At 41.8% G+C, this 18695-nt stretch overlaps 1 protein-coding gene across 1 annotated transcript in view; it reads left to right on the top strand.

The window, feature by feature from the left end:
* The first annotated feature begins 11585 nt into the window (after window positions 1–11585).
* Window positions 11586–18695, top strand: part of CFAP47 (cilia and flagella associated protein 47) — a 380737-nt gene continuing 373627 nt past the window's right edge. The window contains exon 1 of the mRNA XM_062183128.1: window positions 11586–11795. Coding sequence (XP_062039112.1) covers window positions 11586–11795 — 210 coding nt within the window. The remainder of the gene's footprint in view (window positions 11796–18695) is intronic.

Here is an 18695-nt window from a genome sequence, read left to right as displayed (position 1 = left end):
GACAGAACACTTAAGATACAGCAGTTTTTACTGCAATGAAAGCATAAAGTTAGAGAGAGGAAGGACAAAAATGGTATGGAAATGTAGGACGAAAGTAAATGGCAAAAATATAGGATACATTGACTACATTTTTTTGAAAAAAAAATCAGTGAAATAAATAAAAAATATATTTAGAGGAATTACAGAGCTATAGTAAGTCATAAAAGAGAAATGTAATTAACAATACAAAAGTAAGAGGAATAAATAAATCATGCTGCAAAACTGATAAAGTATTTCATACAATTATGAATCTCAATAGGAAATTTTAAGCTAACAAATAAGAGTGTGTATTATCAAAAAGATTAACATCCAGGGGAGACATTTGGTTTAGCAGTTAAGATGCCAGTTAAAATGCCCATGCCCCACATTAGAGTGCCTGGGTTCAATAACTGCCTTTGGCTCTTGAGTCCAGCTGCCTGTTAATGCAGTCCCTGGGAGACAGTAGTGGTGGCTCAAGTAATTGGTTTCTGCTTGGATTGAATTCCGGACTGCTGGGTTTCATAATTGCCCAGCTTCAGCTTTTGTGGATGTTGGAAGAGTGAACCAGAGGCTGCAAACTCTGTCTCTCTCTCTCTGCCTCCCAAATAAATACATAAATGTAAGAGAACAAAAGTAAAATTTAAGTGCAACTTAAGTGTTAGGTGCAACGAACCAAGTACTCAGTAAAACTTTTGAAGAAATTTCAGAGTAAAAGCGTCACAAGAAACTGTGGGAAAAATTTGTGTAATCTTGGCGTGAGGAAGGCCTTTCTAGGAACAAATAAAAATATATTTTTAAAACCTTGAATCCGTAAAAAAGACATATTTGAGTAACACAATCTTTAGAAAATTTTTAAAAATAGATGATTGTTTATAGATACATATACATTTGCAAATTTTATCACAGGACAAACGAATTTCCTTTATGTATATATATATATGTATGTACATATATGTCTCTTTTTTGTAATTGATAGAAGATAGATTAACATTTAAAGAAAAGCTATATGAAGAAACAGAATACAGGAAAAATAAAACAAGTATATACCATATCGATATTCTTATTGAAAGACATCAAATATTAAAAGACTTTCAAATAGGGGCCGGTGCTGTGGTTCACTTGGTTAATCCTCTGCCTGCGGCACCGGCATTCCATCTGGGCGCCAGGTTCTAGTTCGGTTGCTCTTCTTCCAGTCCAGCTCTCTGCTGTGGCCCTGGAGTGCAGTGGAGGATGGCCCAAGTGCTTGGGCCCTGCACCTGCATGGCAGACCAGGAAGAAGCACCCGGCTCCTGGCTTCAGATCGACGCAGCGCTGGCTGTGGCGGCCATTTGGGGAGTGAACCAACGGAAGAAGACCTTTCTTTCTATCTCTCTCTCTCACTGTCTATAACTCTACCTGTCAAATAAATTAAAAAAAAGACTTTCAAATAAGTGAAAGATGTTCATTTCCAACGTAATAAGAGAAATGCAAACTGAACTTCATGGAAATATAATTTCTAACATAAGAGAATAGAAAAAAATCAAAACATTGATAACACTATTTTTTATATTGTTACATGACAAATTTCCCAACATGTATTTATTACCTCACAGTTTCCTTAAGCCAGAAATCTGGGTACTGACTGCATGGCTTGATTCTCTGCTCAAGAATTCAAAAGCCAAAACTCAAGCTGCTTACAGAGCTGCAATTTCTTTCTGGAGAAACTATGTGAAGAACTCACTTCCAAATTCATTTAGGTTGTTGCAAGAAGTTAGCTCCCTGCTGTTGTAGGACTGACATCCCCATTCCTCACTGATGTTTGGACAGGGATCTCTCTCTCCATTCTTTATTCACTGCCTGTCCCTCCTAACATGGACCACTTCTGCTTCAAACCAGTAATTTGCATAAAATCACATACTTCAACTGTCCATGACTTCTCATTTATCCGTGAGCTTGAGAAAGTTCTTTTAAAAGGGCTGATGTTAGATCAGGTTTATCCAAACATTATTCCTATGTTAAGAGAGCTATGTCATATGATTCTACATAATCATGAGAGAAACAACTCATCACATGCATAGGTTTTGACAATTAGTGCCCAGTCTCTTTAAGAGGGGCATTTCAGCTCTGGAAATGGCTCTAATAACTCAGCCTGTAGTAGTAACTAAAGGACTACCACATACTGTAGTGGCTTAGGTGTGAGAGTAAATGTTTTCTTTATTGGTAGTCACACTATTATTAATATGAACTCTCTGAAGAGAAATTCGACCTTATTTATTGACAGTGACATCTATCTAATGACAGGTTCACAGACCTCTGATTCAAAAATTCTGCTTATGGTAATTCTGTGTCACACAAACTCACACCTGTAAGAAAAGAAAATCACAATGAAATTCATCATTACCTTATTTTTAATACCAAAAGTTGGAAACAACTCAAGGTGTATCAGAAGTTCATCAGTCAGTCAATTATTATATATTCATATAATGGAATACTATTCTGCTATTAAAAGATGAAGACACTATTTACTGATACCATTTACAAAATATCTTCGAGTGAAGTAAGCAGAAAATGAATGGTGTAAGAGTATGCTATCATTAGTGTTAAAAAAAAGGAGGGACAATAACCCCCTTCAGGGTACACATAGTCATTCCTGGAGATAATTTTGGCTGTCATGATTGGAGAAAGGGAATGTGCAACTGGTATCTATTGCGTAAAGTCCAGGGAGGTGGCTAAACATCCTATGAAGTATGGGACAGCACCCTACAAAATGCAATCATTTGTCTAAAAATGGCAGTACCCTCCTGGGGTTCCGTACCCTAGGCATGGAAAACCCTCCTGAGGTTCTATACCCCAGGCATGGTGGGGCCTCCTGGGGTTCTGTACCCCAGGTCTGGCATGATCTTTCAAGATTTAATCTCGGAAGTATTCTCTGTGGTCTTCCATGACAGTACTTCCCAGACCAGATGGCGTTTTTCTTTTTCTTTTGGTATGTTACTTTGGCTTTATGTTAGTTATGAAAAAAATTGAGAGCTCCATCAGCAGGCTGGGTAAAATAATGGACCCCATTTTGTGTACAAATGGAGACTCTGAGGTGTCAAAATGACAGCTAATGCAATGTATCCAAATTACATGCTTAAGGCTAATTAGGCTTGTGAAGAGCCATGTCTATTTTTATCTTCTTAGGTCCTACAAAGAGATTGTTCATCTGTATAGTTCTGCATACATTCTTACAGACTTACTTCTAAGGCTAGAGTTTGAAAACTTGCCATGGGATCCCAAATCCCCATGAGCTGTATGGTAATATTTATTTTTTATTTTTTATTTTTTTTTATTTTTTATTTTTTTTTTATTTTTGACAGGCAGAGTGGACAGTGAAAGAGAGAGAGAGACAGAGAAAGGTCTTCCTTTGCCGTTGGTTCACCCTCCATTGGCCGCCGCGGCCGGAGTGCTGCGGCCAGCGCACCGCGCTGATCCGATGGCAGGAGCCAAGTGCTTATCCTGGTCTCCCATGGGGTGCAGGGCCCAAGCACTTGAGCCATCCTCCACTGCACTCCCTGGCCACAGCAGAGAGCTGGCCTGGAAGAGGGGCAGCCGGGACAGAATCCGGCACCCTGATCGGGACTAGAACCCGGTGTGCTGGCGCCGCAAGGCGGAGGATCAGCCTGTTGAGCCACGGGGCTAGCGGTAATAGTATTTTTAAGTGTCTAGTGATAATATAGATAAGGTTAAAGAGGAGAAAATTCCTCCAACATGGAAAGCAGTCCATATAGCAGACTCATAGCATGGCAGTCTCTGTAAGTAATACTCAGTGGCCTCAGTGTCAGCCCATAAGGCATTCTGGTCTGACTGAAAAGCCCACAAGAGCATTTCAGGTGTGGAAAGCCAAGACACTGGTGCAAGGAGTGTCCCTCCCTGAAGGATCTCTGTGGTCCAGGCCCCAATGGAAAGAAGTGGTCACCAAAGAAGGATGTAGTCTTCTCAGAATGGAGGGGAGAACTTCCACTTTGCTCATGGCCTTGTCTGAAGACAGATGGGGTTTGCTGATTTAAGAGGTTTCTACAGCCGAGACATTTCATGTCAAGAGACTCGGGTGATCAATGATGTCATACATGAGAGTGCTAATTGTTAAACAGGAGTCACTGTATACTAACTTTAAATGCAGGATCTCTGTCCTCAAAGAGTTGTATTATTAGAGTTAATGGCAACATTTGCTCTCAAAGATTTACTTTGTTTGGCCCTTCATTTGTATCTAAAAGAACTCAACTGATAGCTGCTGCTCTAATAGTATCTTACTGTCTCCGTAGCTCTTGGAGACCTCAGTCATTGGATAAAGTTGAAAAGGCTAATCATAGTCTTAAGAAAATTCTAGCTAAGCTTTGCTAAGAGACCTCAGAAACGTGGCTTAAACTATTGTCTATTGCCCTTCTCAGAATGAGAATAGCAGCCAAGACTGCCTTACAGCTTAGTCCGTGTGAGATGCTGTATGGAAGGCCTTTTCTCACCTCTGACATCCTCTTTGATTCAGAGATTCAAGATCGGATAAAGTATATGATCAATTTAGGCCAGGTACAGAAGGTTCAGATGGAGAATGGTAATATAGTTTTCCCAGTGCCAGATCCTAAGACCCATTAGCAGTCTATTTCCTCAGGAGAATTAGTTTTATTAAAAACTTGGAAGGTGGGGGGCAAGCCATGGCACAGTAGGTTAATCCTCCACCTTCAGCTCCTGCATCCCATATGGGTGCTGCTTCTAGTCCCAGCAGCTCCTCTTCCGATCCAGCTCTCTGCTGTGGCCTGGGAAAGCAGCAGAAGATGGCCCAAGTGCTTGGGCCCCTGTACCAGCATGGGAGACCAGGAAGAAGCACCAGGCTCTTGGATTCAGATTGGCGCAGTTCCAGCTGTTGCAGCCATTTGGGGAGTGAACCAATGGAAGGAAGGCCTTTCTCTCTGTCTTTCCCTCTCACTGTCTGTAACTCTACCTCTCAAATAAATAAAAATCTTTAAAAAAAGATTTGGAAAGAAACATCCCCTTCAGACCAGTTGCAGGCTAAATGGAAGGGACTCTACCAGGTGCTGCTGAGCATGCCTACCTCAGTGAAATTACAAGCCATCACAAGCTGGGTACATGTGCCAAGGATTAAACTCCTACCTCCTGAGTCTTTGCAGGTACACTTGAAAGATAAGTCCACCTTCTCCTGTGAGCCAATGGAAGATCTCAAATACCTCTTTAAAAGGCAAAGATAAGTAAAGCATTTGCTTTTGTCACATCAAGACAGCTTCTCTTTAAGGCAGACATGTTTTACTTACCTCTTTTGATTCTTTCTGGGAGCTGTGATTGGCAGGAAAACTCCTTAGCGGGTTCTTCTACTGTAATAGTAGAAGATCCTGGTGTGCCACATAAAGCTGATTTTAAAAACCTGAGCATTGCTTCAGGCAATCTGGCCAACTTTTACAGCAAGTACTTACATCTGTGGACACTCTGGTTAAGGTAGTTATGGACAACGAACAGATCTTGGAATATAGACTGATGGAACAAGGAGGAACATGTGCAGTGATTAATGGGATCTGTCACCTCTACTCTCATGGTAGTATATTTACTGAAAGAGACATTCAAAATATCTACACTCAGGCTAAATGGTCTTAAAAAAATCTGCTCAAGGACAGCCTATCACCACCCACTATCTGGGAATCAGTAGACTATATTCTTCTCTTCCTTAATGGCATTCCATTTGTAATTCATTTTCTTCCAGTTTTGCTCATACTGATTGATAAACTTGTGTTTCAGAATTCAACAACTTCTGAAAGTAATAATGGACATGCAGGGAACACACCCATTGGCAGTGACTGAAAATTTTCCAGCTCATGAAATGGATCCATTAGACGAGATAAAAGAGATTTCCGGACCCTAGACAGGCAGGGCCTGCATCCGTGATCAACAGGAAGTAGATACGGAAGATTTGAGGAGTCTTCGTCCTTCAGCACCCTCTTAAGATTCAGGGTCAGAAATCTCCTAGGGGAGATGATGTGGGAAATGTCACATAAAGTTCTTTAGCTGGAGGCCACACCTCCATGTAATCCCATCAACCTACCTGTCAATCAGATGACCCCTCCCTAGGATGTACCTCCTCCTACTGGGACCTGGGGGTAGTACTATGTAGCCACTCTCCTTTTTGAAGCTCATAAATAGCTTGGTGAAGGGGAGGGGAACTCTTTTCTCTCCACGTTGTGGACCCAGGACGAGCAGAGCAGGGTATGAAACTCCCCTTTTTACCTTTCCTGAGATATTAATTTAGGCCTATCCCAGCCTGCAACAAGACCTGCTAAAGTGGCCAGGAGAGGGGCTCCAAACGAGGCAAAACCTTAGGTTGCTATTAGTAGTGGGGTTTTAAACACACTTTTGGGAAAAACTGACAATCAGCTAGCAATCAATTACAAGGTGGAGACAAAACCCATTAAAAGACCTGATTTGTAATCTTATTTGCCCTGTCCAGCTTGTTCCCGATAAAACAAAAGAGCCATCCAGGAAGGGTAACAAAAAAATAAATAAAAAAAAAAAGATAAAAAGATAACAAAAGGTTATCTTTAGCAGATCAAAGTGAATAAATCCCACTTTACATTCACTGCTGTGTCTGCCTGATAATTCTTTTGTGCTGAAGAACAGAGACTATCTCTCCTTTCCATGACTGAATCATCACTCCCTTGCTATTCTCATGATAAAATTGGAAGCTCCCTAGGAGTGGGGCAGGCACTTTTGTTTTGCTAAAGGTGGCTTTTGGTGCAGTAGGATTCAGCACTTTGATTTTACTAAAGATAACTTTTGGAGGAAGCAAGCATTTTGCATCCTCTTAGGGGGACTCCCCTTTTCCTCATTTTCCACCAGGATCAACCTGTCTACTGACCCATCTGACTCTTCACAGTATCACAAATCCCTCACTTTGTGATATTACTATCTGTTTTCCAGAAAAAAAAGTATATATGTGTATGTATATATACAATCTACATATGAAGCGAATGTGGCAAAAATTAAAAGTTGTTAAATTTTAAAGATAAAAGTACAAAAGTTTTCTTATTTTAAGAATTATTTCATTTATTTGAAAGACAGAGTTACAGAGAGGTGGAGTCAGAGAGAGAAAGAGGTCTTCCATTCCATTGGTTCATTCCCCAAATGATTGCAACAGCCAGAGCTGAGCTGATCCGAAACCAGGAGCCAGGAGCTTCTGCTGGGTCTCTCACCCAGGTGCAGGGGCGCAAGGACTTAGGCCATTTTCCACTGCTTTCCCAGGCCACAGCAGAGAACTGGATCAAAGAGGAGCAACCAGGACTCAAACTGGCACCCATATATGATGCCGGTGCTGCAGGCTGGGGCTTTAACCTGCTGGGCCACAGCTTCAGCCCCCTAAACAATAGAAAGGTTCTACCAAGGTGTTTAGGTCTTGAAGTACAAATAGCTGTGGCTGGTGGATGGAGAGGCCATTCCCTTCATGGGGAACATCATCTGCAGTAGCAGGGAAGAAATGAAAGCACCTGATATATTTTGAAAGTCGTAGGTCATAGTGGGGGAATTATGAAAAGAGAGTAGCATTGTGAAGTATGAATTTGAGCCTACTGGAAAAGTCCTCATCTAGCAATGCTCTCCTCTTCATAAGCAACACCTTCATTTCACAAAAGAGCTTAAACCTTGAAATAGTTAACAGTTCCTAAAGCATTTATACTGGTTGTGTGGTTCCTGGATGAGCAGCGTTGGAATCACCTGAAAGCTTGTGAGACATACAGATTCTTAGGCTGAGCTCTAGATATACTGAAGCAGAATCTACATTTCAACAAAAGATGAGAGAGAGAGAGAGAGAGAGAGAGAGTGTGTGTGTGTGTGTGTTAAGCAAGAAACAATCATGATAACATGCATGTTTTTAGTCAATTTTAAACATTTGATGATGCCTAATTGATACCTTCCTATGATAATACACACAGATCTATATTAGTATTCATTGCTAGACTGTAAGTTATTTTACTCATCCCTATTTATTATTCATGTTAATCCAATATTTTGGGTTGTAACAGTGTGATTACAAAATGCTGCGCTGAGGACCACTGAACAGGAATCTGGGAAACTATTTCCCCTGAATTCCTCCCTTTCTAGTATATCTTACTGCCTTAATAGACACCCTCCAGTCAACGCCCCCTCCCCCCGCCCCCAAACACATACTACTTTCACTAATTTTTTATTTTTGACAGGCAGAGTGGACAGTGAGAGAGAGAGACAGAGAAAAAGGTCTTCCATTGTGGGGCATGAGCGCTGCCAGGCCAGGCCAGGCCCCGGGGCTCCGCATGCGCAGCTGCTCCAGGGTGCCCCCGCCCGAGCTGCGCGGAACGAAGCCACGCGGAGCCAAGTAAGATGGCGCCCAGAGGAAGTAAGATGGGCGGAATCCAAAGTTGTTTACCACTAAAACTAACTGGCTGCGCAACATCAGGGGAGGTAACAAAACTAGTAACAAGTGTATAGACATAGGGCTAGTCCTATAGAAATCCCCCCATAAGGTGATTTTTTAAGTGATTGGTTGGCCCTTAGCCCTGCCCCAATGACTCCGCAGTTTTGTGTTATAAAAGGTACTATTATGCAGAAGGTGACTGAGTCCTTGCTAGACTTGGCTCCCCGCTGCGTCTGATTGTCTCCGGGACCAGGAGGCTGGGGAACAGGCGAGCGAGCGGCGCACTTGCCTTTCCTTGGACCCAGTCCATCCTTGTACGGGTGGACTAAGACCCAACATCTGGCGCCCAACGTGCGGCAGGAACAGTTACTTTTCGGCCGAGGCTAAGCGGTCTCTCAGGGTAAGTGAAAACCTTAGTATGGTTTATGCAGTTTCGTCCCAAAAGGACCTGGCCTTAAAGACCTTACGCTATATGTTAAAAAGTGTCTGGGTAGCTGTCATAACCTTGGCCCTTTGGATTCAGACGGCCAATCTCTTTTCTTGGAACATTTGGTTATGGGTGGAAAAACTCACCCTTAAGAGGGAGAGACACTTTGATACCGCGCTTAAAGCATCCTTCCACCCAGACGCTATAACCCTAGCTTCGGAGGGCGAGAGAGAGAAACAGGAAGTGCAGGACTTGGGAGAGACTAAAACCTCAGAGGAAGATGGCGGGGAGAGAAAATGGGCTAAGTTTGATCAGGAATGCAGAGAGCCTGTGGAGGCACGAACTGTTGAGGTAAAAACAAAAGTAAAAGTCGTTCCGCCTAGCCCATCCACCCTAGAAGGGCCCGGACCACCCCCATACCTCCCCGGGGCAGAGGCAGCCTCCCCCTATGTAGAGCCATGGAGGGAGCTTTGTGATCTGGGCACTTATGATTGCCCAGGAGGGGAGAGGAGAAATGAGGAGACCTTTGAGGAAGCTTATCCAGTGGACATAAAGCAGCATAGGGAAGTGAACTCTGGGCCAGGGAACCTGCTGCCTCAGGCCTACCCTGTTAATTTAGCTCCAGGCGGTAACAGAGCTCTGGAGTGGTATCCCTGGGAAGCGAAGGACTTAAAGGAGCTTCGCAAGGCAGTGGTGGAAGACGGGCCAAATTCCCCCTGGGCCCAAACCCTGCTGCAAGATATAGCCTATCACCCATGCGTCCCCAAGGACTGGTTGGACGTGGCCAAGGCAGTCCTCACGAGTTCCCAGTTCATAAAGTGGTGCGCCTTCTTTAAGGAGGAGTGCCGGGTGAGTGCGGAAGCTAATGGAGCAGCCCAGCCAGCTATCCCTATTACATATGCTATGTTGGCTGGGATGGGGGAAGGATTCTCTACGGGGATCCAGCAAGCTGCGCTGCCTGCTCCATACCGTGAACAAGTGAGGCAGGCAGGACTTAATGCTTGGTACAAGCTGGATGAGGGGCCCACCGAATCTCCCATCGCGGGGGTGCGACAAAAGCTGGGAGAGTCATTGCCAGATTTTGTAGCTAGGGTCGAACACAGTCTCCATCATAAGTTGCTGGCTGGGGACCTTCGGGATCAGTTTGTTAAAATGCTTGTTTGGGAAGGAATAAATGCTAATCATCAAGAGGCCTGCCCTGGCCTAAGGGAGGCTCCTAAATCCCCAGAGGCAGTTAAAACTAAGGTGGAGCTTTCAGGTGTGGCGGCAACCCCTAAAAGCCCAACACTGCCTCAATGCACTGCGCCTCCAATTCCGCCCATGTGGCCACCCCTTTATGGTTATTCACCTCCCTTGAATCGCCCGCCGCCATCTTGTAAACAGCGTGCCTACTCAACCCCACAGCCAGTCCTGCTAGGCCCCGGCGTGCGCAGTCTTCCCTGTAGATGGGGGACCACGGCCTTTCTCTGCACTCTCTTCCAGTCAGTGTAGCCTGTTGCACCCATGCAGGCCACAGCTAGATACTCTAGGGAGACTAGTCCTTGGACTGCTTATTTCCTCTCCATTTACAATTCAATGCTGTCCTCTCCAGGAGGGGGAAGAAAAAATGCCTTTGGCTACCACTGGCCTTACCTAAAGGAACAAAAACCTTCATCCATTAACCCTTTCCAACCTAATGAGTCTTTATTTGCAGTTAATGAAACTTTTTCTCCAGCACTACGGAAGCCTCTCATTCCCTGCCGCTTTGTTTCTGATGTGTTTCCCTGTCCTAAGCAATGGGCTCCTATGCTGATGACCAGCTCTTTTCTGTGCTGCTGTAGTTAACTTATCTGAGAGTTTGCACGTGTCTTAAAGGTTTCGTGTTTCATTGGATTTGTCTGTCTTTAATGTTTGAGTGATTACCTAACTCTGATCAGATCTACCCCACAGCTTTGGTTAAAATACTCAGGTTATACTTACTAGTTTTTGGCTAAGCAGTTGACTCTCTAACAGTTTAAATTCTCAAATGGAGTCTAACAACTTTGACTGAGTCCTTGCTAGACTTGGCTCCCCGCTGCGTCTGATTGTCTCCGGGACCAGGAGGCTGGGGAACGGGCTGGGGAAGCGGCGCACTTGCCTTTCCTTGGACCCAGTCCATCCTTGTACGGGTGGACTAAGACCCAACATTCCATCCAATGGTTCACCCCCCCAAATGGCCGCAATGGCCAGAGCTGTGCCGATCCGAAGCCAGGAGCCAGGTGCTTCTTCCTGGTCTCCCATGCGGGTGCAGGGCCCAAGGACTTGGGCCATCCTCCACTGCACTCCCGGGCCATAGCAGAGAGTTGGCCTGGAAGAGGGGCGACCAGGACTAGAACCCGGGGTGTCGGCGCCACAGGCGGAGGATTAGCCTAGTGAGCTTCGGTGCTGGCGTGTCACTAATTTTTAAGCATGGTCTTAAGAGAGGTCCAAAAGAATGCCCAGCATGCCAATGCTATGTTAAAATCCAGTCAAGCTATGACAAAGGGTGATGTCTCTGCGGTTGGGGTTGCCATAGTGTATCTTCCAGCTGCTCGGGTGACATCTGCGACCCCTGAGATCTTTTGTCCCTTTGCAGCTTCTGTTGCCATTGCCTACTCACCAGGCAGGCGGAGCCAAAATGGGCGGGGCTTGAGGCTAGTGTGGAACGCTTCACGGTTGCCTAGCGACAATTGTCCACATTAGTCCCAAGTCCCTCAAGTAAGTGACTTTATCCCAGCCATGCAGAGAGAAAGTGTGGACATGAAGAGGAACTCCCTTGTCCCTCGGGACACGGATAGTTTCAAAAAGGACACTCAGCTGCAGGTGACCCCGTCCGAGCTGAAGTTCCTAGACACACTGGCCGGGAAGGTGTACCGGCTCCCGATTACTCTGCACAACCTTGGCCGTTCCAACCAGAAGATCCGGTTTCAGGAGCCAACCAAGCCACAGGTGACACACTAAAGTGTTCTGGGAACAGGATTTTAAGAGGTTGGGGTGGGGGTAGGGGGGTGGCACGGGGACCTCTCAGAATGCCTACTCACCAGGGTACTTAACTTTGCTCCAGAGAGGGAGGGAGTAAGGGAAAGATTTCACTCAGGGTTTCATGACTTAGATGTATGGTGCACACACATGTGCCTGTTCTCCTTTGTTTAGTTGTGTTTTCCCTTTTGCTGGAAATTGAGAGAATGGGGAGGGCAAGGTAGAGAAAAGCTGATCTGGAACTTTCCTGTTTCCTCATCCTGGGTTTGGAAAGAAGGGCAGGGGTTCCAGGGTTGTCTGTAACAACTCCAAATCTGTGACCTTGGCTTCCTGATTCTGGAGTTGTCTTAAGTAAAATGAGAACAAAAGTCTGTTAACTGTTTAACCATAAAGGGTATGATAACTCCATGAATAGTAGGATTAGTAGAAAATTTGTTACTTCATATTTTAACAAACATTTCTTGAGCACCTGCTGTGTAATAGGCAATAGATGAGAGGAATGCAGAATGATCATAGCCCTGACTTCACAGGACTTAGAAACCTAATAAGGGCATTTATTACAGGTGTAATCATCATCAAAGTTAATGTTCTAAGATGCTGGACCTGTGCTATTTTAGATTATGTGTGTGACAAACACCTGTTCTCAGGGTGACTTTTGATATAGAAAATATGATAAGAATTTTTAAATGCAAGCAATAAATAACAGAAATTTCCTCAGATATTCCTAATGTAAACTGCGTTGACTACAGCTGGAATTATAAGTACAGAAATGAAAAGATTCATAGTTGTTTTTAACTAAAATTATATAGACTTGTACATGCATAGAGAAAAATTGTTAGTGATTAAGAGGGTAATGAGAAAAAGGACTTCCATGTTCTATTTTCTGCTTTTTAAAAAAATAATGTACCGTTTGTACCAAAATGCACATACATCAACAGTAAAGCTTGACGAATGCACACACAAAAACACACCAAGGAACCTTTAGTCTGGATGAAAGCATAGAATACATGCAAAACACCAGAAGGTCACTAGTCTCCCTTGCCTACAGTTCCTGGAGTGATTATCCATGGAAGTCATCACTATTCTAATTTCTCACACTACAGGCTAGTTTTACCAGTTCTTGACTTTCATATTATAATGGGGATGATGCTTTAATGATTTTTGTATTTGAATTTTTTTAATAAAAAGTACATTTCAAGAAATTGTTAACTGCTCTTTAAATCCAATGGTATCTTATTCCTCTGGGTAACTGTAAAACTAGGGAAAAGTCTATTATTTATCCTATATCAATTGAATAATATATATCTGAAAATACATTTTTTGACATTAAAGTTAGCAGGAATTAAACTCAAGTTGACATAAATTCCCATATGTGTAAAAGCACCATTTTATGGATGTTCATGGGACATTTGTATGAATGTCTTTAGTAAGAAGAAAAATAATAGTTTTATTTTGATATATATTTAGAGTTGCAATGGCAAAAATCAGACTACAAGTCTTGGCAGTGATAAGAAAACAGCTAAATATGATTACATATTTAGAAGCCAATATCAGTGTGAAGTTCTTTGTTAAAAGACCTTGATATGCATTCTTTTTTTAAAGGTTTATTTATTTGAAAGGCAGAGTGAGAGTGAGAGAGAGAGAGAGAGAGAATGAAATGAATGTCTTCCATCTGCTGGTTCACTCCTCAGTGGCTATAACGACTGGAACTGAACTGATCCAAAGCCGGAGTGGAGCAGCTGGGATGCAACAGGTGCCCATATGGGATGCCGGCACTGCAGGCAATGACTTTACCCACTACGCCACAGTGCTGGCCCTGATATGCACTTTATAGGCATAAGGGGAATTAGGGAAAAATATATTAGCAAAAATTCATTAATTATCTAGGGGAAAACAAAAAGTAAAGACAAGGTACTTAAAGGGTATATCATCACTATTATAATTTGTTAGAAAGTTATTCTTTTATTATGAAGGAGTGCACTCATGCACTGCTTACCAATGGGGATATGTTCATAAGAGTATACTTATGCAAATGAGGATGGCTACAACACCACTAGATGATACAATTTTATGGGACCACCATGGTATACGCAGTCTATCCTTTACCAAAATATCATGTGGCACATGACTGTACTTGTTTTTCCCTCTTCTTCAAGAAATTATACGAATCCTAGTATTAAGTACCCACTATATGTCATATACAGTGCCACATATGAAGTCTACTGTGGGTTGATGGTAGAAAAATAAGGAATCATGGTTGTTATATTCAAAAAAGTTAGAGTTGATAGTCCTGTGCTTGATTTCAGTGTCATCCTTCAATCTTACCAACACTATCCAATTGTGTTTTGCAGATTTGTGTATCTCCTGGTTTGGTCAGGCCAGTCTCAATCATAATAGCACAGACTTCTTTTTCTTTTGACCCATGTTTTAATTGTCCTCGCCTCCAGGAATCACTGATTTATAAATCCCATTTATCTTTTAAAGTCAACATGCGGTATCATTTTCTCTAAATTTTTCTTATCGTGTCACCCCAAATTATTTCTGTCTTATTCAATGCCAATCACATTTATTTGCAAACATGCCTTATACTTTGGACTTGTGCCCCTCATTACTCTTGGTAAATACTAGTTTCACCTCGATCAGTTCATAAACTCCTAAGAGTAGTGTACAGATCACCTGGCATCAGAATCCCTAAATAATTAATTTCAATATGACCACTATCATTATTGATTGTGAACTCTGCTCTGTGGGACTTGCTTATTAACTGTCTTCTGAAAATCCGTTTTGCTTATTCTTGACTCTAGTTGTGTCTGAGATATTCCTACACCCAGAATGAGTACCTCATTTGTTGCTTCTCCACCTTTTACATTCATCCTGTAAGGCTAGGCCAAGTATACTCCTCTCATGGATTTTTGTGCTACTTAAGTTTGCATCATTTACATGGCACTCAAATAGCATGAAATCTGCTTCTTGAAAGAGATAACATTTTCAAGGGAGGGACTCTGTCCACTTGGGAAGAGGCAGGAAGAGCTTAAGCTTTAGAGTCACGTGGGTGTTTCTGAATCCTCTATGCTTGAGTGACATTATAATCATTGTATATACTCAGCACTTCCCAGTTTCCTCATCTGTGTGTTGAGAACCTTAATATCAGCCTCACAGGATCATAGAAGTAGATTGAGATAATAGATGTAGAAAAACCTATCATAAGTATTCAACAGAGTTCAGCTGTATTCTTTCTCCTTTTCCTATTTTCCTGGAAACTAGCAAATGTTTTACTAGAACAAAAGTGTGTTTCCTCTTTGATCTCTTCCTTTTTATTTTTCTTCCAAATTATGTAGCCCAAGTCCCCATGTAGAAAGTATGTAAAATGTTATGCGGGTATTTCAAAAAGTTCATGCAAATGTTTATTATGAAAAAACTATGCATAATTTAAAAGTTTTGCACAAAATTAACATTTAATTCAATTTTCACAAATGTTGAAGTAACCTTGTACACATTTTCTGTATAAAAATATGTGCATGCATATACTTACACATGCTTGAATAAAGGTATGTATTCTGCATATATATATATAAATAGTTGAGAAATATTTTTATTTGGTTGCTCATCCTTTTTTATTTATTAAGTTTTAGGCAACTTAGGATAGAATATTAGTTCTGTATTATGATTCTAAAGTAGCCCATGAGCATTTACATGTCTGTCAACTAATTGCATTGTCCATTTCCAGTTATTTTTTCCTTTTACTCCTTTTTTGATAAAATATTTTAAAGAAATATATACATACCGAGAAATGCACATAAGAGTGCAGATAAATGATTTTTTGGTCATCTGATCACACCTCATAACTAACACCCAAATTAAGAATAAAAGACTACCTATATGCCAGGATTCCTCATTATTCTCTTCCTCCATTTATTTTCTTTTAATGTGAGAAAGAAGAACATATTATCGGCGGCGCCATGGCTCAATAGGCTAATCCTCCGCCTAGCGGCGCTGGCACACCGGGTTCTAGTCCCAGTCGGGGCGCTGGATTCTGTCCGGTTGCCCCTCTTCCAGGCCAGCTCTCTGCTATGGCCCAGGAGTGCAGTGGAGGATGACCAAAGTGCTTGGGCCCTGCACCCCATGGGAGACCAGGAGAAGCATCTGGCTCCTGCCTTAGGATCAGCGCAATGCGCCAGCCGCATCGCGCCACCCGTGACGGCCATTGGAGGGTGAACCAACGGCAAAAGGAAGACCTTTCTCTCTGTCTCTCTCTTTCACTGTCCACTCTGCCTGTAAAAAAATGTATTATCATTTTTATAAGGCATCATTCACTGAAGAAATATAACTATATACCAAATTATATGACACCCACAATTTTTTTATATTTTCTACATTAACTACCACAAATAAAACATGTGATATTTGTCTTTTTATAGCTGGCTTATTTCACTTAGCATAATCTCCAGTTGCATCCATGTTGTTGCATATGTCAAAATTTCACTTTTTATGGCTGAGTGATATTCTATAGTGTGTGTGTGTGTATATATGTATATATATATATATACATATATATATATAATACCACATTTCATTGTCCAATCATCAGGTGGTGGACATATAGGTTGATTCCATATCTTTGCTATTGTGAACTGAGCTGTAATTATAAGAGTGCAGGTAACTCTTTGATATGGTGATTTCACTTCTTTTGGAGTGGGATACCCGAGTGGGATAGCTGGGTCATATGGTAGGTCTATTTTTAATTTTCTGAGGAATCTCCACACTGTTTTCTATAATGGTTGTACCAATTTACATTTCCACCAACAGTCTATTAGGGTACTTTTTTCTCGGTATTCTTATGAGCTTTTTTGATTTTTGAATGCTAGCATTCTAACTGGGGTGAGGGGATACTACATTGTGGTTTTTTTTATTTGCATTTCTCTGATGGCTAGTGTTCCTGAGCATTTTTTCATGTTTATGTTGGACATTTGTATTTCATCATTTGAAAGATACTTGTTTAGGGGCCAGCACTGTGGCACAATGGCATAATGCTCTGGCCTGAAGCTCCGGTATACCATATGGGCCCTTCAGACCAGGGGTTTAACCTACTGTACCACAGTGCACATATCTGTTATCTTTATATATTTGATTGATTGTGAGTTGATTTTTGTATAAGTAATATTGGAGTCCTGTTTCAAACTTCTTCATATGGAATACCATTTTTTAAAGAGTGTTCTTTCTCTAAGGGAATGATTTTATCTCATTTGTCAAAGATTAGTTGGTTGTAGATATATGGATTAAATCCTGGAGTTTCTATTCTGTTGCATTGGTATACATATCTATTTTTGTGCCAGAATCAGGCTGTTTTAATTATAGCAACCTTGTAGTATGTCTTGAAATCTGCTATTGTAATGTCTCCATGTGGTAGAATGAGAAGGCCATGCCAAGATGGCTGCTGGCAATGGAAACTACCTGGCAACAGGCTGTGATTGGATGGCTTCAGAAACTGCCTGGCAACAGGCTGCGATTGGTTAGGGCATAGATCGCCCTTGACTGGATTGGCTGCCTTGGCTATATAAGCTGCTTTTTACCAACTGAAATAAATGAGTCTGCAGGCTGCTCGCCTTTGGCCTGCTTTCACCCGCCCCCGGGGTCTGTGTGGTGACTCTGTGTCTCTTGCCCCCACCATGCTCCTCCTCTCAGAACGAATCCACTGCAACACCTCCAGCTTAATTTTTATGGTTTATGATTGCTTAGGCTATTAGCATTCTTTTATGTTTATATGCATTTTAGAATTGTCTCTTCTACATCTGTGAAGCGTATCCTTGGTATTTTCATTGAGATCATATTGAATATGCAATTTCTCTGGGTAGTATGGATATTTTGATGATATTAATTCTTCTAATCCATGAACATGGAAGATTTTTACTTTTTTTTGGTTTCTTCATCTATTTTTTTGTTAATGCATTGTATTTTTCATTATAGAGATTAAATTTTTTGTAGCTTTGGTGAATGGGACTGATTTCATAAGTTTTTTCTCAGTAGGAGTGTTGCTTGCACATAAGAATGTTATTGGGGGCCGGCACTGTGGAGTAGTGTAGTAGTGGGTAAGGCCTCCTCATGCAGTGCCAGCATCCCATATAGGCAATGGTTCATGTCCCGGCTGCTCCTCTTCTAATCCAATTCTCTGCTATGGCCTGGGAAAGCAGTGAAAGATGGCCCAAGTGCTTGGGCACCTGCACTTGTGTGGAAGACCAGAAAGAAGCTCCTGGCTCCTGGCTGCAGGTCAGCCCCACTCTGGCTGTTGTGGCCATTTGGGGAGAGAACAAGCAGATAGAAAATCTTTCTCTTTGTCTCTCCCTCTCTCTGTAACTCTACCTTTAAAACAAATAAATAAAATCCTTGTCTGGTTCCAGGTCTTAGTAGTAAGGCTTCCAACTTTTACCCATTCAATATGTTGCTTACAGAGTGTTTGTTATGTATTGCCTTAACTATGTTGAGATATGTTACTTTTATATCCAAATTTAGGGATTTTATAATGAAAGGATGTTATATTTTATCAAATGCTTTTTCTGCATCTATTGTGATAATCATCTGGTTTTATCATTAGTTTTGTTGATATGATATGTAACATTTACTGATTTGCATATGTTGAACCATCTGTGCAACCCAAAGATATATCCCATGAGGTCTAGGTGGATGATCTTTTTGATCTGTTGTTGGATTCCATTTCCTAGTACTTTATTGAGGATGTTTACATCTATGTTCATAAGGGATATTGTTCTATTGTTCTTTTTTGTTTAGTCTTTTTCTGGTTTTGGAATTAAAATAATGCTGCCCTTATAGAATGAATTTGGAAGGGTTCCTTTTTCAATGGTTATTAAGTTGGTA

Source organism: Lepus europaeus, chromosome X (genome assembly GCF_033115175.1).
Source record: "Lepus europaeus isolate LE1 chromosome X, mLepTim1.pri, whole genome shotgun sequence".
Taxonomy (NCBI): Eukaryota; Metazoa; Chordata; class Mammalia; order Lagomorpha; family Leporidae; genus Lepus; species Lepus europaeus.
Note: the sequence above shows the minus strand (reverse complement) of the source record. Positions and strands in the feature narration are given on the sequence as shown.